At 40.4% G+C, this 26,222-nt stretch overlaps 1 protein-coding gene across 1 annotated transcript; it reads right to left on the reverse strand.

The window, feature by feature from the left end:
- Positions 1 to 12,818: 12,818 nt before the first annotated feature.
- On the reverse strand, positions 12,819 to 15,596 carry LOC117809988 (titin-like). Its single transcript, XM_034679512.1, has 2 exons — positions 15,200 to 15,596; positions 12,819 to 15,051 (listed from the first exon to the last, which is right to left on the reverse strand). Exons 1-2 carry the CDS (start codon positions 15,390 to 15,392, stop codon positions 12,905 to 12,907), a joined length of 2,340 nt encoding a protein of 779 aa, XP_034535403.1. The 5' UTR covers positions 15,393 to 15,596; the 3' UTR covers positions 12,819 to 12,904.
- Positions 15,597 to 26,222: the final 10,626 nt, after the last annotated feature.

A 26,222-nucleotide genomic window follows, 5' to 3' on the forward strand; every position in this document is an offset into this window, starting at 1 on the left:
TGCCAAATATCTGTGGCCTTTTAGATTGTAACCTGGAATGGACAACTACAGGATGTCTGCAGCTGCCTGCCTGGATGATTTGTGGATAACAAGGTGCAGCGTATTTCTCCAGGGTGCTGGGCAGAAGCCAAACCTTGGCTTCACAATATAAACAGAAAATGAGGGTCAAGCCCAGGCCATTCCTGCATCAGGCCTCTGTTAGATTGTCAGCAGATGAAATCTGATGAATAGAATACCACTGCCAAAAACCATGATTCAAATCACCCAGCCTCCGTGTTTTCTGCTTTTCTTTATTGTTTTGCTGTGCAGATTCTTTCAAGTTAAGCCAGAGTGTGAACAGCCTCTTAGCTTTTGATGTGAAACCATGAAATGAAAGAACCTTCCTAAGTCTTTGCTTTGCAGACTCTTCTGACTGTCTAGAAGATCTTTTTGAACGCATAATCCAATGGTTGGATGCACAATGATGCAAAACAGGCAATGCATCTTAAACATGTTATTAACCTCTGCCTCTTGTTCCCTGCATCTTTCCATAAAATGCATCCAGTTTTTCTTTCATGCATGCATAAATGTATTACTTTATTTATTTTCGTCAGCACCAAACAGTGTAATATATCTTAGAGATTCACTAATTGCATTTTCTTTGTCTGATTACAATTTCAAATTTTCAAGGTCTGATCTCCTGATTCAGACATGGATGAGTTTCAGTTTTCTTTCTATACAGAACATAATTGACAGCAAAAACATTTTTTGTAACTCTTCTTGAATAAATGTTCAGTTTTATGATCAAACTAAAACATTGAATGTACTCCTAGAGAGTTTTGGGTGTCAAACCCTTTACTTCCTGCATTTGTGTGCATTTTTATTGCATAATATATGATGGAAGTAGGTTTTTATGCAATGTAACACTAAAAAAATGTCTTCAATGATCTATTAAACATATTTACATTTTCTGCATTATGTCTGCATTGTTGAAAAATTCCGAAGGCCAGTATTATATGGAGAGAATATTGTGTCTTTAATATGCAATCAAAAATAATGGATTTGAGAACAAAAAACAATTTTGCAAACAAAATTATGATTTGAAAAATATGAAATAATGCTATGAATAAAGGAAATATATTTGTGATTAAAAATGTATCTTTATAAATCCACTCTTTTTTTGTTACAAACAAAATTATTATTCTCACGAACCACAGATTTGTTTGCGTTTCCAGTTTTTGCGTTTGCGTTTCCAGTTTTTGCGTTTGCGTTTCCAGTTTTTGCATTTGCGTTTCTACATAACTGTCATGGGCGGGACCTCCCCTGAGAGATGCAAGAAGCCTCCTGATTGGTCAGTCTCACTCAGAGAGACGGTGTGACAACTTCCGCCCCAACAAGCTGTTGCCGCGAAGGGAGACATATCAACATCGAGAAACAGGTACGTTTTGCGTAACATACCTGTCTATTTTCTGTCTTATTGGTGCTATTAAGGTTACACTTGTCGTTCGTTCTTCCAGTGTTTTTTCCCCTAACCGTTTTAGACGGCGGTATCAGACATTAACACCTAACACGCTGTGTGCTCGTCATTAGTGACTGACTTTATTACCGCCCGGCTTTAGTGACAGTTATCCCAATTTCATAGTTATCGGCCTGTTTATAAATAAATAAACGAACTTTTTCATTAGATATACTATCAGAACAAATCAGGAGGCGTGTGTGTGGATTGTTGAGGGGTCATTCCTCCTTTAAGTTAAGTAAAAAGAAACTAAAAGCATAAAAGGGGCCATATTTTCACTGATCTTCAACCCTTAGGGTTTGATCATGTTTTATTTATCACTGTCGCTGGTACCAGAAAGCAGCATCAGGAAGCAGTTTACTGAGGTAACTGTTAATATGAGCCGGGCGGTAATAAAGTCAGTCACTTATGACGAGCACACAGCGTGTTAGGTGTTAATGTCTGATACCGCCGTCTAAAACGGTTAGGGGAAAAAAACACTGGAAGAACGAACGACAAGTGTAACCTTAATAGCACCAATAAGACAGAAAATAGACAGATATGTTACGCAAAACGTACCTGTTTCTCGATCCAGCTGTGTTGTATTTACTTACAGACAGGCGCTGTGTTCTGCTTCAGACACAAGATTCGCCACACATTTACAAACATATTAACAGAAGTTCTTGGGTCTCATCTCACATCTACTGCAGCAACAATGGTCGGATCAGTGAGCAGTGCATCACAGCTACCCACGAAAGTCATTAAATATGTAAAAATAAAGTATTTTCAAACTTAAACAGAGTTGGATTCGTTCCCACGAGAGCAATATGTGATTATGTCAAGAGACCGCTACCTAAGCTCGTGAGCCACGAAGCTCACTTTGATTCAGTGATTCTGACAGGTATCAATCAACTACGTCATCATCCAGGTCACAGCCAGGGAACATGTTAGTCTGTGTTCACCTGAAACAACTGGTTTCCTTGAGTTCATATCAGGAAATACTGGACCATGTTTAGCGAAAGTTTCCTCCAAACTACGGCCTCATTAACCTCTGAACTGCAGCACACTACTACACCTCACTCTGTGACAGGTAAATACTTTATAACGGTGACCATCTAACCCACAGAACTCGGTTAAAGTACACCTTTAGACGGTTTACGTGGAGCCGTGGGAACACAGTGCAGGAGGAGTTTTCAAGTCGTGTCTCAGTTAGAGTTTACTACAGGAAGAATAACTCAGGTGAAGGAATCATAGGATCACAGACATCTACAAAAATATATGCAAAGACGAACAAAAACACAGACTCGATCTTACGCGAACAAAATTCACGAGGCCAAAAGTCTCATTCCACAAACATAACCACTATGCCACGAACTCTACTGAGATAATATAGTTCTGTCACTGAAATATTATACACGCTCACGTGGGGTAACATTTTGGTCTGTGCTCGTCTAAAATAACAGGTTACTCTGTGTCTGTGTGAGGAAATACCTCAATATATTTAGTAAGGTGTTTGTAGGTAGAGATGCTTTATTAGCTGCTGCCTTACAGCACACTTCAGACCTACACATATTCACAAAGGCAAAAAGTGACGAACATCAGGTAAAGTGTTACCTGGCGTGGAGTTCAATAATGTTTTAAATAGTGATTATAAAATACATTGCGGAGCAACACTGTCCTTTGTCTTTTCTTAACTGTATTTTTGTAGATGGCTGTGATCTTTTGATTCCTTCACCCGAGTTATTCTTCCTGTAGTAGACTCTAACTGAGACACGACTTGAAAACTCCTCCTGCACTGTGTTCCCACGGCTCCACGTAAACCGTCTAAAGGTGTACTTTAACCGAGTTCTGTGGGTTAGATGGTCACCGTTATAAAGTATTTACCTGTCACAGAGTGAGGTGTAGTAGTGTGCTGCAGTTCAGAGGTTAATGAGGCCGTAGTTTGGAGGAAACTTTCGCTAAACATGGTCCAGTATTTCCTGATATGAACTCAAGGAAACCAGTTGTTTCAGGTGAACACAGACTAACATGTTCCCTGGCTGTGACCTGGATGATGACGTAGTTGATTGATACCTGTCAGAATCACTGAATCAAAGTGAGCTTCGTGGCTCACGAGCTTAGGTAGCGGTCTCTTGACATAATCACATATTGCTCTCGTGGGAACGAATCCAACTCTGTTTAAGTTTGAAAATACTTTATTTTTACATATTTAATGACTTTCGTGGGTAGCTGTGATGCACTGCTCACTGATCCGACCATTGTTGCTGCAGTAGATGTGAGATGAGACCCAAGAACTTCTGTTAATATGTTTGTAAATGTGTGGCGAATCTTGTGTCTGAAGCAGAACACAGCGCCTGTCTGTAAGTAAATACAACACAGCTGGATCGAGAAACAGGTACGTTTTGCGTAACATATCTGTCTATTTTCTGTCTTATTGGTGCTATTAAGGTTACACTTGTCGTTCGTTCTTCCAGTGTTTTTTTCCCCTAACCGTTTTAGACGGCGGTATCAGACATTAACACCTAACACGCTGTGTGCTCGTCATAAGTGACTGACTTTATTACCGCCCGGCTCATATTAACAGTTACCTCAGTAAACTGCTTCCTGATGCTGCTTTCTGGTACCAGCGACAGTGATAAATAAAACATGATCAAACCCTAAGGGTTGAAGATCAGTGAAAATATGGCCCCTTTTATGCTTTTAGTTTCTTTTTACTTAACTTAAAGGAGGAATGACCCCTCAACAATCCACACACACGCCTCCTGATTTGTTCTGATAGTATATCTAATGAAAAAGTTCGTTTATTTATTTATAAACAGGCCGATAACTATGAAATTGGGATAACTGTCACTAAAGCCGGGCGGTAATAAAGTCAGTCACTAATGACGAGCACACAGCGTGTTAGGTGTTAATGTCTGATACCGCCGTCTAAAACGGTTAGGGGAAAAAACACTGGAAGAACGAACGACAAGTGTAACCTTAATAGCACCAATAAGACAGAAAATAGACAGGTATGTTACGCAAAACGTACCTGTTTCTCGATGTTGATATGTCTCCCTTCGCGGCAACAGCTTGTTGGGGCGGAAGTTGTCACACCGTCTCTCTGAGTGAGACTGACCAATCAGGAGGCTTCTTGCATCTCTCAGGGGAGGTCCCGCCCATGACAGTTATGTAGAAACGCAAATGCAAAAACTGGAAACGCAAACGCAAAAACTGGAAACGCAAACGCAAAAACTGGAAACGCAAACGCAAAAACTGGAAACGCAAACAAATCTGTGGTTCGTGAGAATAATGATTTTGTTTGTAACAAAAAAAGAGTGGATTTATAAAGATACATTTTTAATCACAAATATATTTCCTTTATTCATTGCATTATTTCATATTTTTCAAATCATAATTTTGTTTGCAAAATTGTTTTTTGTTCTCAAATCCATTATTTTTGATTGCATATTAAAGACACAATATTCTCTCCATAGTATTAGAACCCCCTTTCCTAAAGGAATTATAATTTACCCAACAGAAACTACATTAGTGACCATTTCATCAGGCTATTGCTTGCAATATCTTACCTGTGTGCCTCTCTTTCTCTTATATGGAGAGAGAGGAGTTTTTATCTTTTTTTACATATTTTAACTATCAAGAAGTATTTAACTATAGGGCTTGCTGGAAATTTAGTCATCTCACGGCACATCAAACTTTTGAACCTCATGCTCACTAGCTGAGATTTTATCATTTAAGCGTCCCAAATGACTAAACAATGTACAAGAATACTAACTGAATAGTAATTTGAGGTGAGGTCTGGAGAGAGACAGAGACGAGAGAGAGACAGCCCATTGTACACAGTTTGACCACAAAACAAAAAACAATCATTCTATGATGAAGCATGGTGTGGCTTTTTATAATTCTGTGTAGTCAAAGAGGTGTGAGCTGCGGTGCCATTGGCCTAGCGGTCTAAGCGTGTGCCCCATATACAGAGGCTATAACTATTGTTGCAGAGGTCGCATATTCGATTCCAGCCTTTACCATTTACTGCATGTCCTCCCCCCTTTCTGGTCCCCACATTTCCTGTCTCTCTTCAGCTGTCCTGTCCATTAAAAGGCCAAAAAATGCCTTAAAATATAACTTTAAAGAGGTGTGAGCTGCACACTGCAGTATGTAGTCTCTGTTCACAGAGTGACATCTGTCTCATATGAATGACAAATCCTCTACAGGTTCAGAGTGTTTTAGTACATCCATGCATTATATGTGTATAATCATAATGATGATCCTCCAGTAGGTCAAATTTTTTTCAACTCTTCTCATTCTAATGACGTTAGCTTGTGTGTGTCTGTCATTAGTGTTGTTGCTGTTTGCAGGACATGGAACTTGCGGCTGGCTTGTTTGTGTCAATCGGCACAGAATTCTATATTTTGAGAGCACTGGCTGGTCACTGGTCACAGACTGGAAATCGGTAGATTCTGGTCACCAGAAAGTCAATCATGTGCAACAGCATGATTAAAATTGCATGGTCTGCTGCTCAGCAACAAAACACTTAGCACAGACAAGAAAAGAACACTAAAGAGTGAAAATAATCTCATAACACTCAGGTTGAAAGCCTCTGGATTAAAATTCACCAGGTGTAGGCTACACATGAACCATTAGAGATACACATGTTCAGTCAACATATACATCATTCTGCAGTCGATCCTTTACATGAGAAGTGAACACCTGATTATGCACACCGTAGATCACACACTGGAGATGTTTTCACAGCAGCACTCTGCATCCTATACATCAAAACAGGCGACCAGCACTTTTTTTTCTCTCTGCCAGTCATGTGTGCCATTAACCCAAATGACTGATCCAATACAGAGGTTGCTAAGTAACAAGACTCATCCCCGCCATTAGTTTGCACACTGTCCCCTTGTTTAGCCCCATTTGTGAATGATATGGCTATAATAATAATGGAGCAGATAGTACTGCAATACTGCACCACATTTTACAGGCACGTGGCCCTAAAAGCACCTCACAGGCATCCAGAGTAAATAAACTCAGCAATGAGCCATCCATGCATAAATTGCTCAGCCCTTGAGCAGTTTTCTTGGCTGCTTTGTAAGAAATCTTTGGGTCACTGCTGGTTCAGTGCAGCAGTAAGGAAGTCATATAATAAAAAGTTTACTGGGTAACTGTTCAGTGTGTTCACTTAAGATGGGATGATATGAGTGTGTAGACTAGCTTTATACGGGTGATGCAAGGACAACACTTCATCTCTGCATCACTCTTAATCCAGTGAGTGTGTTTTTGCACACTTAGATTTGATTAGCTGTAAAAACATTCAGTTGTGTCTAAAATGCTGCTGTGTGAGACTGTCAAATTTGTAAAAGGCAGAAAGTGGCTGTTGCTTTTAAAAACTTTTAATAGCGCTAAATGTACCTCAACAGTTGTACTGTTTGTCCTTGATTGCTCTTTAATCACACTGTTTCTTCTGTCCTCGTCCTCTGGGGCACACTGGGGTTGATGACATTTTAATTAACTCTAAAATGCAAAGTGCAAAATGTTAACTTATCTTTACATGTGTATGTGAAAGATTTAGTGATGTGTCATGATCAAAAGCTGCGGCTCTGAGAGCAGATGCTTTATAGTAAATCAGAAGAGCCGGCTCGCATTGAGAGAGAGCCGGCTCCCAGTTTTTTCCTTTCGCTGCTTACAAAAAAAAAAAATCCTTATTTACTTTGTGCATTGCCTTTACACTGCTTGGCAGTACCTGCATCAAGATGGACTTGAAGCACTTTGTTACCCGTACTGATCTTGTTTCCTCTTGTCTAGATCTTTGCTTGTGTTGTTCTTGTTCTCGTATGTATGTCGCTTTGGATACAAGCGTCTGCTAAATGACATTGTAACATTGTAACAGTGCTCAGCCCCAGCTCTGCTCACAGCAGAACTTTGTTTTGATTGGTCAGCATGGCGACCAATCACAAGTGAGGATATAGGATACAGGTGATGGAAGGGAGACTGTGTATTGTGGCTTCATCTGTTCCATCTGAGGGTTAGGGTCAGGGTTCTTCTCAAAGACAGGGTAAATTCTCACTGAGAGGGGAAATCGGATCAGCCCATCCAAGCTGAGGCATCTGATTTTTCTCAATGCCAACCTGAGGACATTAATAATGTTTGCTCCAGTTTGGTTCTGGTTCTGTTTGCTTGAGTTTGGTTCTGGTTTGGTTCTGTTAGCTTCAGTTTGGTTCTGGTTCCGGTTCTGTTTACTTGAGTTTGGTTCTGGTTCTATTTGCTTGAGTTGGGTTCTGGTTCTGGTTCTGTTTGCTTGAGTTGGTTCTGGTTCTGTTTGCTTGAGTTTGGTTCTGGTTTGGTTCTGTTCACTTCAGTTTGGTTCTGGTTCCGGTTCTGTTTACTTGAGTTTGGTTCTGGTTCCATTTGCTTGAGTTTGGTTCTGGTTCTGGTTCTGTTTGCTTGAGTTGGTTCTGGTTCTGTTTGCTTGAGCTTAGTTCTGGTTCTGTTTGCTTGAGTTTGGTTCTGGTTCTGTTTGCTTGAGTTTGGTCCTGGTTTGGGTTTGGTTCTGGTTCTGTTTGCTTGAGTTAATCATAACCCTAACCCTAATCCCTAATCACAACCCTAACCCTAACCCAAACCCTAATCCTAACCCTAACTCTAATCACAACCCTAACCCTAATCACAATCCTAACCCTTATCATAACCCAAACCCTAATCATAACCCTAACACAAACCCTAACCCTAATAATAACCCTAACCCTAACACAAACCCTAATCCTAACACTAATCACAACCCTAACCATAACCCTAACCCCTTACCCTAATCCTAACCCTAATCCTAACCCCTAATCATAACCCAAACCCTAACCCCTAATCATAACCCAAACCCTAACCCCTTACCCCAATCATAACCCTAACCCTAATCATAACCCTAACCCTTATCCTAACCATAATCCTAATCCTAACCCTAATCATAACCCTAACCCTAACCCTAATCCCAACCCTAATCACATCCCTAACCCAAACCCTAACCCCTTACCCTAATCATAAACCTAACCCTAATTCTAAACACAACCCTAACCCTAATCATAACCCAAGAATGGTTTCGTATATATAATTGGGCAATTATAAGGCTTCTCATAAAAACACTGTATGTAAAAGGGTTTCCAACACAGATCATTACTTTTTGCAAAGTTAAGGTAAATCATACGGCTACAAAAGATCCTAAATTAAGAGCCGTTCCGGAGTTGAAAGAGCGGCTCTTCTTTGGGAGCCGAGTGAAAAGAGCCGGCTCTCTGAAAAGAGCTGAACTTCCCAACACTAGAAAGATTGTAGTGAGACTGCAGTGATTTGACTGCAGTTAGCGTTCCATGGCGATGGATTCTCATCTGTCCGTTGCAGTCGATTTAACATGAAACTGTCCTCATTCAGCTCTTCTTCTTCTCTGAGCTCTGCGGTTCTCAGACCTTTAAAAATGAAAAGGCAAATGTCACAACTTTGAACCCTGTTGCTATCATCACCACCGCTCATGGTTTAAGTTTCTTTGGAGAGACTGGTAACGTAAAGTGGCTCTCACCTGCTCCGCTGTCGTTGCTAATATTGCTGGACAGGATCCAAGATGTAAATGTCCGTAGCCTGCCGATTAAGCATGCTAACCAAAGCTAATGTTTTAGCCACATTGCTAACCAATATGATACTAACGGAAGCTAATGGTTTCCCCTCACCGTACGGTCTTTGGTGTCAACAAGCAGAGGCTAAATATGCCGGAACTCTTTTCCACGGATTGATTTGACATGACGTGATCAGTTTGCCTGTGGCATTGCTCATGTTAGTGAATGTTAATGCTGTCAAGGGGTTGTCAAGGGTTTTTGACCAATCAGAGTCAAGCTTCTTACACAGCCTGAAAATCATTAAGAAAGCCGGGTAATAGAGCCTCAGGAGATGCCGTCACATATCCCAGCATTCAGCGCGCAAAATCAAAACACTGCCTTATTGGCAGGAAAACCGCCAGACCACTACTAGCATCTATTCACGTCTCTGCATTGACCTTACATGTTGGCAGAGCAGTGGGGAGAGGTCCCTCAGGTTCCTGGGCACTATCATCTCCTAGGACCTGAAGTGGGAGACCCATATAGACTCTGTGGTGAAAAAGGTCTAGCAAAGACTGCACTTCCTCTGCCAACTGAAGAAGTTCAACCTGCCACAGGAGCTGCTGAAAGAGTTTGTTTGCAGTCATTGAGTCTGTCCTGTGCTCATCCCTCACTGTCTGGTGAAGGTCTGCTACTAAATCAGACATGAGGAAAACGCAACGGACAATCGTAGAAGGAGCCCAAGTGGAAGTCCAAGAGACTGACGGTCTAGTTCACCCACTAGATCCAGGCGCAGCTACCGATATGAGCGATATTACAAGTGCCCTGATAGCTACATCCCTCCTGGCTTTGCCAGATCCAGGCACCAGGCGCAGATGATCGACCGGATCCATGGTCTCTGAGTGCATTGAAATTGCCCATTGGCGCGTCTGCATCACTCCGGCCCCGAACACCCCGGCTAAATAGCGTCTGGCCCCCAGCGTCTGCTGTTTCATAGCAGACTTTTTCAGTTGTTTTATATGAGTGTCGTGTGATATAAAAATAATGGAAAAAAAATAATGAAAAAAAAAAATAAATACATTTTTAAAACTGATCGGAAAATAAAATCTAGCCTGTTGAAATCTAACTTGATATGATAACTGTAATTGGACAGATATTGTTTCAATGCTCCTCCACTCGCAGCCGCTGCCACACTTTCTTGAATCTTGAAACTGTAAATAAATCATGGACAACCGTTAACAAAACTTTTTGTCTCTCAGTTTATTTCACTTGTGTGATTACTTTATGAGAAAACTGATGTGCAGTTGCAGTCAGTGTTGCCAACTTAGCGACTTTGTTGCTATATTTAGTGAGTTTTCAAACCCCTCTAGGGACTCTTTTTCAAAAAAGCGACTAGTGAAAAATCTAGCCACTTTTTCTGGTGTTAAATGGAGACTTTTTGAGACTGACTTGAAAACGTGTATCATTCTAACTCTTACCAACGAGCAGTGGATGCTGCTCTGAGTCCCTCCCTCCTAGCTGCATTCAGAGCAAGAGGCGTTCATCTCTCAGCATCCAGACTGCAAATGTATCACGTATGTACGAAGACCCCACTGGCTGATCCCGCCTACTGTCTCTTTTTGGTCCATTTAGATTGTAAATGTTCATTGTATACACTAAAAAATTATAAACTGCCGCCTACTGAACCCTTCAAAGACAAAGGAAATGATAGTAGATTTCAGAAATGTTTTGGTTGAAAAGTGTCACGTTTTGCTATGATTTGTTGTAGGCTTCTAAGTGTAGTTATAAACATATTTAGAGTGTTTTTTAACCTCTTTTTGACGCCCCCTCAACATTACACATCTCTCCTACAACATACATTATAATTTAAATTATGCAAATTAAGTGATGACGTCATTTAGCGACTTTTAGAACAGCCAATAGCTACTTTCCTCACTGAAGAGTAGGCAACCCTGGTTGCAGTGGGCTCCTATCACAACTCCATCTTCCTGACTCACACCCATGGCTTCAATTGAGGGTCATTCAATCTTTGGGAATGATTCACTCGTCAAATGCATATCGAAGAAGGGGTAGCAAATTGGCATTAGGTTAGTTACCCACATTACCATGCCTGTTGGTAAATGCTAACGTTTTCTAGAGTTACATGAAGGAACACTTACCCTGCTAGTGATGATGACGCTGTCTTTAGCAGGTATGTTTTAGCTGCTGCTTCTCCTGCCAGCATGGCGGTTTAAACAAAACTAGTCACGTGATGTCTGGAGTGCTATAATCTATAAAATACAACCGTAGTCAGTCCCTCCAGGATTTCGCGGGATTTTTTTGTGATTGTTGCGGCCCAAAAAACCTGATTTTGCGACAGCTCTTTGAAAAAATTGCGGTGAAATTTGCAAAAAAAAAATTGTGCTTTTTCCCCCCAATAACATCTCAGGGGCAAGTAAATATGCTAAATTACAGTTGTTTTTAGAAAACATTCTTGATGTCCACTGTGACTGTATTTTGATTCTCTGGATTCACAGAAAAATGCCATGAAAGGACTCTATTGCACATTTACGACGGTCCCTGAATGCACCTCGCAGCGACAGAGGCACAGTCAGTCAGTTCACGGCACTCTGAAATTAATCTGCATATTTGATGACTGGGAGTTGATCCAAAATTACTGAATGTGTCTGATGTTTCACCAAACTGGATTAAATCAAGCTGTAGACGCGGAGCTTTTTACGGTGATGGCGGCAACAACGTCAAACGTCAAATATTAAACAGACGTCCCCCGGTTGTGTCTTTGTCACTAACGCACACCGGGAGTAAAAATCATCAATGAAGAGAGCAGGCAGGAGAGCTGGTTCATAAAGCACACCTGCTGCAGGTAGAGACCAAGCTAACACTGAGCCCCTCAATCTATAAATAACAACGTTGTGATCCTCACTTGCCCTGCCTGCTGTCCTCTCTTTTCACCCGTTCTCCGTGTGGGTTTTGCTGTTGAAAAGTGCCGATCATGTGAGGACTTACGTTTATGTTCCAAGGAAGTGAAACTGATGACTAAACCGAGGACGCACAGGGGCTGAGATTGAGGTAATTGGTCAAAGTTGCGGGAAAGTTGCGGTGATTGTATAAAATTGCAAGGCCGTGAAAAAGTTCTTAAAACACAAAATATAATATAGGCATATAGAAAAATAGCTTACCCCATTGCTCTTTGTAGTTGAAGGCAACTATCTTGGGATCAGATTCAGGATGAGATTCTCTGAAGTCATTAATTTCTAACATACTGCTGTATAAAGTCTGGGATGTTGGTTGGTTGTGAGAGGAGAGCTACTCTGGAATAATATGATAATAAATAAATATTGTGACATTTACTCACATAATTTATTTTTGATACTTTTTGTACAATTTCTAGTATTATTGTTTACAATCACAGTTAATTGTAACATGTTTTAGCATACTAATTTAAACAGACTTATTTATTATAATATGTTAATAAATAAATATTGTAACATTGTTTCACATTATTTATTGTAATATTTTGTGTACCATTTTTATTATTATTATTTACAATCCCAATTATTTGTATCATAGTTAAACAGACGGAATTATTTTATTATTATTTTGCATTATTATTATTATTATTTTTAATAATAATAAACCTTTATTTAACCAGATAAAACCCATTGAGATCAGGATCTCCTTCACAAGGGTGACCTGGCCAAGAAGTCAGCATCACATGTCATAAAAAAACAGTTACAAGAAAATGACAGAACAAGTGAAAACACACAATATAGAATAGAATATTTATTTTTACATTGGGAAGGAGTAAGGCTGATGGAATCTGTTGGGATGATAAGAAAACAACAACTAAATAGGATTATTGTTGTGGCTGTGTGGCTACTATCTGCATACGCTTGTATTTAATAACCCGAACAACACAAAGTGGTGGATGAGGACAGGTATGGTTACAACTCGAGGCAGCTGCTGAACCCTGAGGGTGGTGAATTTTTCTCTCTTTTTTTTCTGGTCCTACATGGGTGTCTTCCCATGGAACCTTTGGTACTTGGGGCTTGTCTGGTAAAATTTTGAAGCAACTCTTAATCTTTTCAATTTTCGGCTTCTGGGTTTTTGGTTGAGTATGTCTTGTGCTAGTGCTCTCTGGTTCTGGTTTCTTTGGTCCATCTGTGACTTTTGGCATGGGTGCACTAGTTTTTGGTGTACCGTATTCCACCTCCCTGTTTATTTTTGATTCCATACTAGATTTAGCTGTGAGATCCTTACCTTTAACCACAGATGGTTGAACCCTGGTCATCTTCTGTGTAACGGGTGGAAGAACAAGCTTTTGTGAAACTGTTTTAGGGGTATGGGAAGGTTTGGGGGTCTGATTGATATTTTTTTTCTGAACTGGTGGCACTGCCTGACATGTTTTTTTTCTGTTTGTGGTTGCTTCAAGAAGGTTCTGGGGGTGACTGGCTGTATTTGATTTTGAAGCTGAAACTTCTGCATGTGAACATTTTTTCTTCAAAATAGGTGGAACAATGGTCTGGGTTTTTTCTGATATTTTCTCAAGATTGTTACTGGTCGTTTTCAGAGGTTTGTTGGGCAGGCCAACTGCTCTGGATTTTGATCCTGAAGCATCTACAGTTCTTGGAACTAATTTTCTAGTTGGTGGGACTGTGGGCCAGGTTTTCAGTTCTTCTGTTGTTTTTTCCATGCTTTTGGAAGGCAGACGGACTGCTCTGGATTTTGATCCTGAAGCATCTACAGTTCTTGGAACTAATTTTCTAGTTGGTGGAACTGTGGGCGGACTTTTCAGTATTTCTGTTTTGACAATTTCTGTTGTTTTTTCCATGCTTTTGGAAGGCAGACTGACTGCTCTGGATTTTGATCCTGAAGTATCTACAGTTCTTGGAACTAATTTTCTAGTTGGTGGAACTGTGGGCGGACTTTTCAGTATTTTTGTTTTGACAATTTCTGTTGTTTTTTCCATGCTTTTGGAAGGCAGACTGACTGCTCTGGATTTTGATCCTGAAGTATCTACAGTTCTTGGAACTAATTTTCTAGTTGGTGGAACTGTGGGCGGACTTTTCAGTATTTTTGTTTTGACAATTTCTGTTGTTTTTTCCATGCTTTTGGAAGGCAGACTGACTGCTCTGGATTTTGATCCTGAAGTATCTACAGTTCTTGGAACTAATTTTCTAGTTGGTGGAACTGTGGGCGGACTTTTCAGTATTTTTGTTTTGACAATTTCTGTTGTTTTTTCCATGCTTTTTGAAGGCAGACTGACTGCTCTGGATTTTGATCCTGAAGCATCGGCAGGTGTTGAAACTATTTTTGTAGTTGGTGGGACTGTGGGCCGAGTTTTCAGTATTTCTGTTGTGACATTGTTTGTTGTTTTTTCTTGGGTTTTGGAGGGCAGACTGACTGCTCTGGATTTTGATCCTGAAGCATCAGCAGGTGTTCGAACTTTTCTAGTACAAGGGATTGTGGTCTTGGGTGCCCTTGTTGTTATCTTCTCACTGCCAGTGATTCTCTCACTAGTTTTTGGTGGGAGACTGACTTCCCTGGAATTTGACTTTGAGTCCTCTGCAAATACTACTGTTTTCTTTGTTTGGACTTTGTCCTGGGACTTCTCTGTTGATTTTGTCAAGTTGTCTACTGTTGTTGTTGAGGTTGTGGATGGTAGCCTGTCTGCCCTTGATTTGGACCCTGAAGCATCTGTAGATGATGAAACTTTTTTTGGTATCAATGGCATTTTGCGCTGGGACTTTTGCTGGGGTATGTCAGTTTGTTGTTTGTCTGTGGTTCCTTTATCTTGCCGTACTTTTTTTTCAGAATGTACCTCCTCTGTGGACAGCACAGAATGAGGTGCTGCAATTGACGCCGTAGTCTTGGTTGAAGTCCTAGAAGAGGCCAAGTCTGTAAACAGCATCTTCTGTGCCTCCTCTAGCTCCTCTGGGGATGGCACAAAATGGTCAGTCGAAGTCGTTCTCCTTCTCCTCATTTTTCTCAGGAATTGAATCTCTGAATAAAGGAATTGAAAAGAATACATGACATTAGTACACAATAGCCTACATACTTTCTAAAACTTGTAAATTAAAAGCTAGCTAGTAATCACAGGGAAGTTCTTAAAATACAACATATAATGTAGGAAAATAGTAAAATAACTCACCCCATAGCTCTTGGTAGTTGAAGGCAGCTATCTTGGGATCCGATTCAGGATGAGATTCTCTGAAGTCCATAATTCCTAACATATACTGTTGTATAAAGTCAGGGATGTTGGTTGGTTGTGAGAGGAGGACTGCTCTTGAAATACACTCCATCAAGCTCTTGAGTCCAAACACATAGAAATTCTGGTTACTCATCTTGAAATCTCTTAAAGTTGTCTTGTCCTATGTGAAATTAGTCTGAAAATAATCTCTAGTTGTCCTGAATGACTGCTGATTCAAACATCTCCTTTGAGAGCTGTGTCTAATAGCATGTCACAATGATGTCATAGTCAACTCAGTGAAGATCAAAGGAAACCCTGTTACAATGCACAGCCATTGTGCAGCCAGAGAATATCTGTGGTTGCCACGGTAACTAGCTCCACCCTACAGCGTAGCGTCACAAGATCCTATGTAGTTTATCTCTACGGCAGCTGTCAATCAAACCCTGAAGTAAAACCAAGCAGCAACCTCCGGTCTAAAAATATGAGTCAATGCGGAAGTGTTAAAAGCTGCAGTTCATCGAGGATCCGCTTGAGGCTGGCTCCGGAAGTACCGGAAGTCACATACACATGAATGGGGAAAAGACGATCTTTGCAGCATTAATAAACATGTTTACAGCCTGGTACAAAAGATGAGTGTAGTCTGGATAGCTAATTTCTCGACGTCCTCTCACTGTGAGGGGGGTGAATTTTTTTCTAATTCGGCAATTTCGAAGATATTGAGATTACCAGTCTTCCAATGAGAGGCACAGCTGCCTGTGGGAACACTGCAGCTGTTGGCTAGGAGGATCAAAGCCCGCCTCTTTACGTCACACTGGCTCAACAGAAGCAATATGGCTGCCGCAGCCGATTGGTCTCAAAACAGCTCTTCAGAAACAGATGGGTGACGTCACGGATACTACGTCCATATTTTTTACAGTCTATGAGTAAAACCCTGTTTTTTGACCTCTAATAACGAACGAAAAAGAAACTTTTCAGGAAAAAGAGGCCTTGAACACAAAACAGTCAAATACTAACTACATATCACCACAGCATACGGATGTGAGAAACATTTGTATGACGTGTATTTAGTTTTTGAAGTTTGGGGGAGACAGAGTTTTAGACCTATACTGCAGTTTTTGACCTATACTGCAGCCAGCCACAAGGGGGCAGACACACTGCTGAAAGCTTCACTTCAAGCCGAGCGAGCTGCACCCCTTGTTCTACCATAGACTGTGTAAAGTATTATGTAAGTAAGTATTATGTAAGTATTAGTATTATTAAGTAGTATGCGTGACGTCACACATCTGTTCCTGAGCTCTGTTTTGAAGCCAATCGACGGCGGCAGCCATTTTGGAAATGAGGAACTCAACCAGGCATAATGTGACGTAAAGGGGCGGAGTTTGAGCCTCCTAGCCGACAGCTATGTGTTCCCGACCGGGAATCAAGTCAGTCATGTCCTTATTTGGGCAAAAACTCGTAATCTTAATATCTTCTGAACCGTCGCATTAATTAACAATATGATAATAAATAAACAGTGTAACATTGATTCACATAATTTATTGTAATATTTTTTGTAAAATTTGTATTATTTTTTAACAGACTTATTTAAACAGACTTATTAATTATAATAATATTATAATAAATAAATAGTGTAAAATTGCTTGACATAATTTATGGTCATATTTTGTGTACAATTTTTATTATTATTATTTACAATCCCAGTTATTTGTATAAATGTTAAACAGACAGAAGATTTTAATTTTAACTTGAGAAGGAGCAAGGCTGATGGAACCTGTTGGGATGATAAGAAAACAACAACTAAATGGGATTATTGTTGTGGCTGTGTGGCTACTATCTGCATACGCTTGTATTTAATAACCCGAACAACACGAAGTGGTGGATGAGGACAGGTATGGTTACAACTCGAGGCAACTGCTGAACCCTGAGGGTGGTGAATTTTTCTCTCTTTTTTTCTGGTCCTACATGGGTGTCTTCCCATGGAACCTTTGGTACTTGGGGCTTGTCTGGTAAAATTTTGAGGCAACTCTTAGTCTTTTCAATTTTCGGCTTCTGGGTTTTTGGTTGAGTATGTCTTGTGCTAGTGCTCTCTGGTTCTGGTTTCTTTGGTCCATCTGTGACTTTTGGCATTGGTGCACTAGTTTTTGGTGCACCGTATTCCACCTCCCTGTTTATTTTTGATTCCATACTAGATTTAGCTGTGAGATCCTTACCTTTAACCACAGATGGTTGAACCCTGGTCATCTTCTGTGTAACGGGTGGAAGAACAAGCTTTTGTGAAACTGTTTTAGGGGTATGGGAAGGTTTGGGGGTCTGATTGATATTTTTTTTCTGAACTGGTGGCACTGCCTGACATGTTTTTTTTCTGTTTGTGGTTGCTTCAAGAAGGTTCTGGGGGTGACTGGCTGTATTTGATTTTGAAGCTGAAACATCTGCATGGGAACATTTTTTCTTCACAATAGGTGGAACAATGGTCTGGGTTTTTTCTGATATTTTCTCAAGATTGTTACTGGTCGTTTTCAGAGGTTTGTTGGGCAGGCCAACTGCTCTGGATTTTGACCCTGAAGCATCTACAGTTCTTGGAACTAATTTTCTAGTTGGTGGGACTGTGGGCTGAGTTTTCACTATTTCTTTTATGACATTGTTTCTTGTTTTTTCCTGGGTTTTTGAAGGCAGACGGACTGCTCTGGATTTTGACACTGAAGCATTAGCAGGTGTTGGAACTAATTTTCTAATTGGCGGTACTGTGGGCTGAGTTTTCAGTATTTCTTTTGCGACAATTTCTATGTTTTTTTCTTGCCTTTGGAAGGCAGACTGACTGCTCTCGATTTAGACACTGAAGCATCTGCAGGTGTTTTAACTATTTTCCTGATTGGTGGGACTATGGGCCAAGTTTTCACAGTTTATTTTGTTACACTGCTTTTGATTGAACTTTTAAAATGTTCCCAACACGTTTTTGAAGATATTTGTCAAGCTGCGCAATGATGAATATTACAAACGAGATGTCGGGCACAAAATGCGGAAGTACGGAATAGCTTTACCTCCACATTCAAAAATAAGGTGAATAAAAGGAGCATCAATATATTCCCAACCAGCTAGAAGATCATCACAGTCGCTTCTATTTTAAATACAGGCCTAGTGTACAACACTTACACAGCTTCCTCATTAGATCTGTGATGGTTTATTTAAAGTGATAGCCTAAACAACAAATTATTCTTATTGATGCTCGTGTTGCTCCTTGGGATATGACGCTAATGGCTGACATGTGAGTGAATGTACATAATGGCTGGGTACTGTGTGATATCAGTGCCCGATGCTTACATATACTTGGAGAGCTGAAAAGTGGGTCACCCATCCCACTGAGATTCAGCATGTACCATTCACTGATGTGGAAATAAGTCTCCTGCATCAGGCTCAGCAAGCAGGCTGCACTACCAAACACAACCACAGTCTTTACCAAGCCATGAGTAATTCTCAGAAATTATAGATCTGCACCCTATTATAATTATATTGCAAAAAATATTCTAATAGGGGAATTAATTGACGTACTCTGGATTTTTTTGTTGTATTGATGGGTGAATGCATGTGCATTATAAAATGTTTTGGGGGGGATTATTTAGGACTGGGATTATTATAACTAGATAGAAATCATACCCACAAACCACTTTTTCTCCAAGGAGTTTTATGATGTTTGGTTATTGCCATTCATAACAGAACAAGCCAAGTTATTTCAGTTGTATTTTCTTTGCCTTTGTGATGGTATGAGGGAGCCCTGCCCAGTGTTGCCAATTTAGCGACTTTGTCACTATTTTTAGCAACTTTTCAGACCCCTCTAGCAACTCTTTTTCAAAAAAGCGACTAGCGACAAATCAAGCGACTTTCTCTAGTGTTATTGGAGACTTTTGGAGACTCGGAAATGAAAGCATGTATCTTTCTAAATGAGCAGTGGGTGCTGCAGTGGCCCCCTCCCCTGTCCCAAAACACTCACAGACGGCTCAGTACTAGTCGAGCAGCAGTCCCTCCTACCTGCAGTCAGAGCAGAGATGTTAACCCCTCCACGTCCAGACAGCAAATGAATCGCGCATGTACGAAGACACCGCATTTAGACAGTTAATGTAGATTATATACAATAAATATCTTGAAAATGATATTGTTGAAAAATTTAATGTTTTACTTAGATTTTTTAGGCTCCTAAGTGTAGCTATATTCATATTTAGGGTGTTTTTTTAACCTCTTTTTGTCTCTCCCTCGATGTTACACGTCTCTCTGACAGCGTCTATTACAATTCAGATTATGCGAATTGTTCTCGGTGATGACATCATCTAGCAACTTCTAGCGACTTTTAGGACAGCCAATAGCTACTTTCCTCACTGAGGAGTTGGCAACACTGGCCCTGCCTCAAAGTAAACCATGAAAGGAGGGGAGAAATTGCAAACAGAGTGCATTAAGGCCACCTTCCTGCAAGTCATATATTTCAGACAGAGTGAGCCATATGAACTTGGCTTATGTTGTTAGATTACAACACAGTAGAAATGTATAACTTTGTATTGCTTGCAGGTATTGTGAGTTTAGACAGCAAGTGTGTTCCTAGGACTTTGACAGACCTGTTGTAATGTATGCAGACATTTGAGCTCCTGCAGTTTTGACAGCAGTCACACTTGGATATAATGTAAGGACAAGTGAAACCCTTGTCTGATGAGTGATGGCCAGGAGCCAGCACTTCACTCTGAGCAAGCCGTCACTGGCAGGCAACATGCAGGCCTTAATCCACATGCACTGCTCAGAGCTGAAGCTGGCCTGGTTGGCTCCGATAACAACAACCAATCAACCTACTGATTGGCTGCAGACCTGCATGTTGAGAAATGCAGGAAAAAAAAGAAGAAATTTGACTGTAAGTGTAATCTAAATGTCAAAGAACACAATTTGGTTTAAAATGTCCACAAAATAATTGTATTGTATAGTAATTGTAATTGTAAAATAAGCTTCAACTTTCAGCCTCGAGACTGAAGTGTTAAAAAATGCAGTTTCTCAAGTGTCCACTTGAGGCTGGCTCCGGAAGTACCAGAAACAACATACACACAAATTAAAAAAGACGATCTTTACAGCAGAAATAAACATGTTTACAGTCTGGTACAAAAAACGAGTGTAGACTGAATAGCAGTCCCTCCAGGAAGTTGCGATTTCGCGATCGCAACTATCAACGCAAATTCAACCAATCAGCGCAATTTTTTCACGGCCCTGCAATTTTTTAGAATCACCGCAACTTTCCCGCAAATTTGACCAATTACCTCAACCTCAGCCCCTGCATGTCATCGGTTTTGTCATCAATTTGACTTCCTTGGAACATAAACATAAGTCCTCACTTGATCGGCACTTTCAACAGCAAAACACGCACAGAGAACGGGTGAAAAGAAGGGACTGCAGGCAGGACAAGTGAACATGACAACGTTGTTATTTATAGATTGAGGGGCTCAGTGTTAGCTTGGTCTCTACCTGCAGCAGGTGTGCTTTATGAACCAGCTCTCCTCACCTCCATGCATCTGTCTCATCTTTATTGAGGATTTTTACCCCCGGTGTGTGTTAGTGACAGAGACACAACCGGGGGACGTCTGTTTACTATTTGATGTTTGACGTTGTTGCCGCTATTACCGTAAAAAGCTCTGCATCTACAGCTTGATTTAATCCAGTTTGGTGAAACATCAGACACATTTAGTAAGTTTTGATCAACTCCTTGTCATCAAAGATGCAGATTCATTTCAGAGTGCGTGAACTGACTGACTGTCCAGTGCTTCTGTCGCTGCGAGGTGCATTCAAGGACCGTCGTAAATGTGCAATACAGCCCTTTCATGGTATTTTCCTGTGAATCAAGAGAATCAAAATACAGTCATAGTGGTCACATCAAGAATGTTTTCTTTTGAATTTTTAGCAGGGCCAGGCTGAATTATTTAACTTAAGATATTACATAAGCAAAAGTGTTAAAGGAGTGAAATGTTGACGTTTTTAACACTTGGTATAACCCTGATACCAATATCTGATCAACTACATGAATTATTTAAAGAGTGAAGATGTTTCGTCAAAAATCAAAGACTAAAATGTTTTGAGTTTTCGGCGACTAAAACTAAACTAAAACTATAAAAGGCTGAAAAGACTAAAATGTGGATAAAACGAACAGACATTTTCGTCCAAAGACTAAGACTAAGACTAAATCTAAAATAGCCGCCAAAATTAACACTGATGTGAGCACACACACACTTGCTAGTAGGAAGCAATCATAGAAATTGCAGATAGCCTTACTCTGTATCTAATACAAATACAATAAACACACAAGTAAACCACATCCAAATCAAGTAAGAGTAGTAAGGGCAGTTGTCTAAGTTGGAAGTGAAAATAAATGTATGTCACTGGGACACCAGCACTTCACAAATGCCATTCTTCAAAGACCTTTTGTTTGTAGTGGAAAATGTGGTAGGCAATATCGTTGGAGTCCACCTTGGTGTTAGGCCTGGAGAATGGACTGCTGGGTTGCTTAACTCTCACACTTTCTGGGTAGGTAGAGCTGTTTCAGTGGGGAAATCAGTCTTGTAGTTCTTGTGCACTGTCTTAAAATGCGGTTCCAAACTGCCCGTCTTCGGCAAGGCCACACTTGCATTTCAGATAAATTAACTTAAAATTTGAGTAATTAAAAAACTAATTCCCCTCCCACTGGGGGTGAAATTCATGTTTTCCGCTATCTCAGCAATTTCTGTGCTTGAAAATGAAGCAAACAAACACACACATCTTGACAGGTTCATGCTACATTGATAGGCAGATAAAAAAAAACTTGCTCTTAGGTTCGCCATAACATGACAAGTAGCTAATAGAAAAACTAGTACGTGTTAAAAGTTAGATTTTTCTATGATGCATTTAAATGCAGGACATGATTGTAAGAGAGCACAGACAGGGAAACAATGATACACATTTAACAAGAAAGATGGGTAAAAAAACCTTTAATTGTTTTCTTCATCTGTATAGACTGGAAATCAGTCCGCAGTCAATCATGATCGACTGCTTGGGCACCACTGGTCAATGGTAACACTGCCACACTTTTCAATGTCTCTTCTCCATCATCAACCAATCAAAATCAAGACAGGGTAATTTCCTATATCAACTTTGTCAGCATCAATGGCAGAAAAAAAATAGACATTGTGTATTTCATGCACCCCTAATAGTTTTTTAAGGGTACAATTTCTAGGTCTAGAATTGCTGCTAATGCTAGGATATGAATCCTTCCCCTTTCTTTGGAAGATTCCCTTAAACAGAATTAGAAGTCACCTCCAAGGAAAGCAAGAGAGCCACAAGACTACTGACTGACTTGCGCTTTACCTGCCGGAAAATCGCTTCCATGCAAGTTTCCAAGATGCAAATTTTCACAAGAGAGGAGGGGTTCCCTTCCAATGCTACTCCAGTCTGTTGTCATCTAAAACAGTTGAGCTTAACTACATTGAATTCCATAGGGGGCACTTCTAACTTCCTAGTACAACAGACAGCTGGAATCAAGTTATAAAGGTTTTCACAATTTACCAGATAATCCGACCTCCTCACTCACTTTCCTCAAAGGGAGCTCCTTTTTCTTCCTGTTCCCATAAAAAGTAGGTAGTGTCACAAAGTTTGTGGAAGCTGCACAAAGATATAATAATTGATGAATGAACCTCTGCAACAGTGTTGCCAATTTAGCGACTTTATCGCTATATTTAGCAAGTTTTTGGACCCCTCTAGAGACTCCTTTTCAAAAAAGGAGGATCTGCACGCTGATTGGTTGTCGTCAAAATGATTCGCTGGAGTTCAGATTTTTTAGCTCTCGTAAGTTTGCTTTATTCACACAGAAAATTCACTGCATTAGCATGAATATGCACCATTTGCGTGATTCACACTACCTGTCAAGAATTGCTTGTGTATTTACATTGACTTTATATGTAATTCACTGCAAATGATTTTAGTCGCGTTTGGTGTGAACGCCCAAAAACACTTGGGGCCCGATCTACTAAAGGTTTGCGTGTATAAAAACAAGTGTAAACTTGATAGCGCACGCAAAGCTGACGTACTAACCGGTAGCACCGAGGATTGCGTCTGTCAAATGAGCAAAATAGCACTCGCTATCCATTTAGTGTGTTTGCCTTCATGAATATGCAGAACACATGTACATCATCAGAAAACGCAAAATACTGGGAGGAGGAGATGCAAATGTAATCATTTAGCACATGCAGTGTGATTTATCAGACCTGAAGCAGATAGCGCGCAGTGTTTTTGCATCTACATTTAGCACATTTGAAAGGCAGGTGCAAACTGGCACATCATTATGCACAAATGGCAGTCACAAAAAGGAGCCATGCCATATCACCTATGGAGAAACTCCTTGCAACCATAGAGCAGTTCAGCACCACGGATAGAGACCGCATCATTCTGACACCCACTTTAACTTTTTCAACCAAAGCACAGTAGGTTACTGTATCAACAGCTATAAAGTTTGGTGAAATTGGCACAGCGGCCCAAATCTTCACATACAAACAAAAAAACCAATATGAAATACTCGGCCTACTCACCGCTGTTTGGATGAGCATTAAGCTCCGCGGACTTGTCCACGATGTGCTGTATGTCCATTTTCTTTGCTCTGTCATTCTCAATGGACAACGTGGCAAGTCCACTCAGTCTCTCCTGTCCCGCCGTGCTGGTCAAAGGTTTAATTAGTTTTAACTTGGAAAATGAGTGCTCAGAAGTTGTGCAGAAGGGACGAGAAGAGTAAAAAATAACAGGAGGGCGCAAACCTCACCGCTGGGTGGTTGACAATGCGCATTTTTGCTAGATCCCTAACAGACTTTTGCTTTGTCTGTGAATCTTTGGGACAGTTGCTGGATGATGATATCAAGACAGGCATTAAAAACGTTCACCCGAAAGTTGCTCTCTGCGTCAGTGAGGCGACTGTCTTCATCAAAGTGACGGCTAACTTTTCTGGCCATGGTTGTTTCAAAACTGCGATTGACTTCCCAATTAAGTAGCTAGAGCAACACTGGCAGACTTTTGAACTAATTAAATGTTTGTCATCTTCTTTTTATTTCATCGGCAGATCTTCTGTTTTTTCTCACAGCATTCACCTTTTCACATGCCTCCCAAAATGCTGAGATGTCTCTGATGGAGTTCACCGATGTGTTTATTTGCGTCTTGCACTAAAATCTCCAACTCCATGGCTTCAAACTTCATTTTTCATTTACGGCCACTCTGCTCTCCAAAACTATCCATGGGGACAGCCGATTTAGCACACGCAACATGCCCAGAAATAGAACATGCAATGTTTTAGTTTGCACATGCAATATAGCACCTGTTATTTGAGATCTTAGTACATCAGGCCCTTATACTTTTGTAACTACACAAGAAAACTCCTTCATCCTAAATCTGTTTGGACAAGGGAGCTGAGGATGCACCATGTCTTGATTTTGAAATGACTGCCTCTGGGAGTGTAGCCACTTTGCCTGTGGTCACATATAGAAAATTGGTATACATTGAATTTTAAGTCTGCCCTCCTCTGGGGTCATATTATGGCCAACTGACAGTAAGCAGTGAGCTGCACACAGCCAGAGTAGAAGCTGGCTCTAACAGTCCACAGTCACAACTCCCTCTTCTCTCTGTGTCAGCCATGCCCCGGTGAGCTCACCTTTTGCAGCTACTTTATGGGCAATGTTAGGGCTTATTGTAGAGCACACAGGATTTAATATAATACCAGAGATATGTTCAAAAAAAGCACATGACTTCTTCCACATTCATCCTTTTCTGAAATCCCTCCTCTCCCTGACTTCATTCATTTATCTCCTGCCTCAAGCTCTTTCATTCTTTCTCTCTCTCTCCTCAGGCAGTCTCTGTTTAGTTTGGGGACTATTGTATTGGCAGGTAATAATCCACAGTATGGCTTACATTGAGAAATGTCTTATCTGTAAAAAGTATTACTTTTAATGTTAATTTTAAAGAATAACCAAATGAATGCAGAGAATGAAAGTGGACACAGATGTAGGTGTTTTACTGTCAAACTAAGATTTTAATATTTAACTTAGCCCCAACATAAAATATATAGTCTGAATTAATGTAGTGTATTATTGAGAATTGTTGTTGTAGTTTTTTGGCTTGAAGTAAATAATAATAGAACAATAATGATTTTCAAATAAGGGCCAGTGCCTGTGTGTCATCACCACATGATATACAACTACACATACTTGGAAACCCAATGGTTTTGTAGTCATCAAAGAGAAGGAAACGCGGTCAGTTTAATGGTTTTCAGATTGAGTTGTTGAAGTTGAACAAGCTAACATCAAGGATAACTATTTTGAACCTGCTGAAAATAAAACTTTCTTTTTGTTTTATCCTGCATAGAAGACAAGATGGATTGCTCTGTCTATGATACCAGCCTGACAAACATTTTTAGGTTGTGCAAACTGGATGGTCATGACATTCATTGATGTGTCAATGTCAGAAATATACAAGACATCACTGGGATCAAACACATAAGGGTCACAACGATTAACTTATCATGTTATGAGCAGTAGCTCAGTCTTGGCTTGGGAACCGAAAGGTCGTCGGTTCGAGTCCCAGTATGGACGAAGTTTGGCAAATGGACTGGTGGCTGGAGAGGTGCTGGTTCACTTGTCTGGGCACTGCAGAGGTGCCCTTGAGCAAGGCACCAAACCCCCAACTGTTTGGGGTGCGCTGGTTGATGGCAGCATCCTCACTCTGACATCTCTCCCTAAGTGCATGTCCACTGCATGTGTGTGTGCATTGTATGTATATACCAAAAACTGTGTGTGTAGCATGATCGAAAAATAACACGAGTGAAAAAATTGAATTTCACCCTAGGGATTAATAAAGTATGTTCTTCTTCTACTTCTTCCTATAATTTTTATTTTATTGAGAATGTATAAATGATTGCATCTGGTGGGATTTATACAACTATATGAAACAGTTCTTT

The sequence above is a fragment of the Notolabrus celidotus genome, chromosome 3, assembly GCF_009762535.1.
Source record: "Notolabrus celidotus isolate fNotCel1 chromosome 3, fNotCel1.pri, whole genome shotgun sequence".
Classification (NCBI taxonomy): Eukaryota; Metazoa; Chordata; class Actinopteri; order Labriformes; family Labridae; genus Notolabrus; species Notolabrus celidotus.

What these genes read in the sequence shown, in the direction of transcription:
- LOC117809988 (XM_034679512.1), bottom strand. Translation starts at nt 15,392, where the DNA reads ATGAGTAACCAGAATTTCTATGTGTTTGGACTCAAGAGCTTGATGGAG. An exon ending in CAACTACCAAGAGCTATGGG is followed by an intron (nt 15,052 to 15,199) that starts GTGAGTTATTTT and finishes TCCTTTATTCAG; the next exon opens with AGATTCAATTCCTGAGAAAA.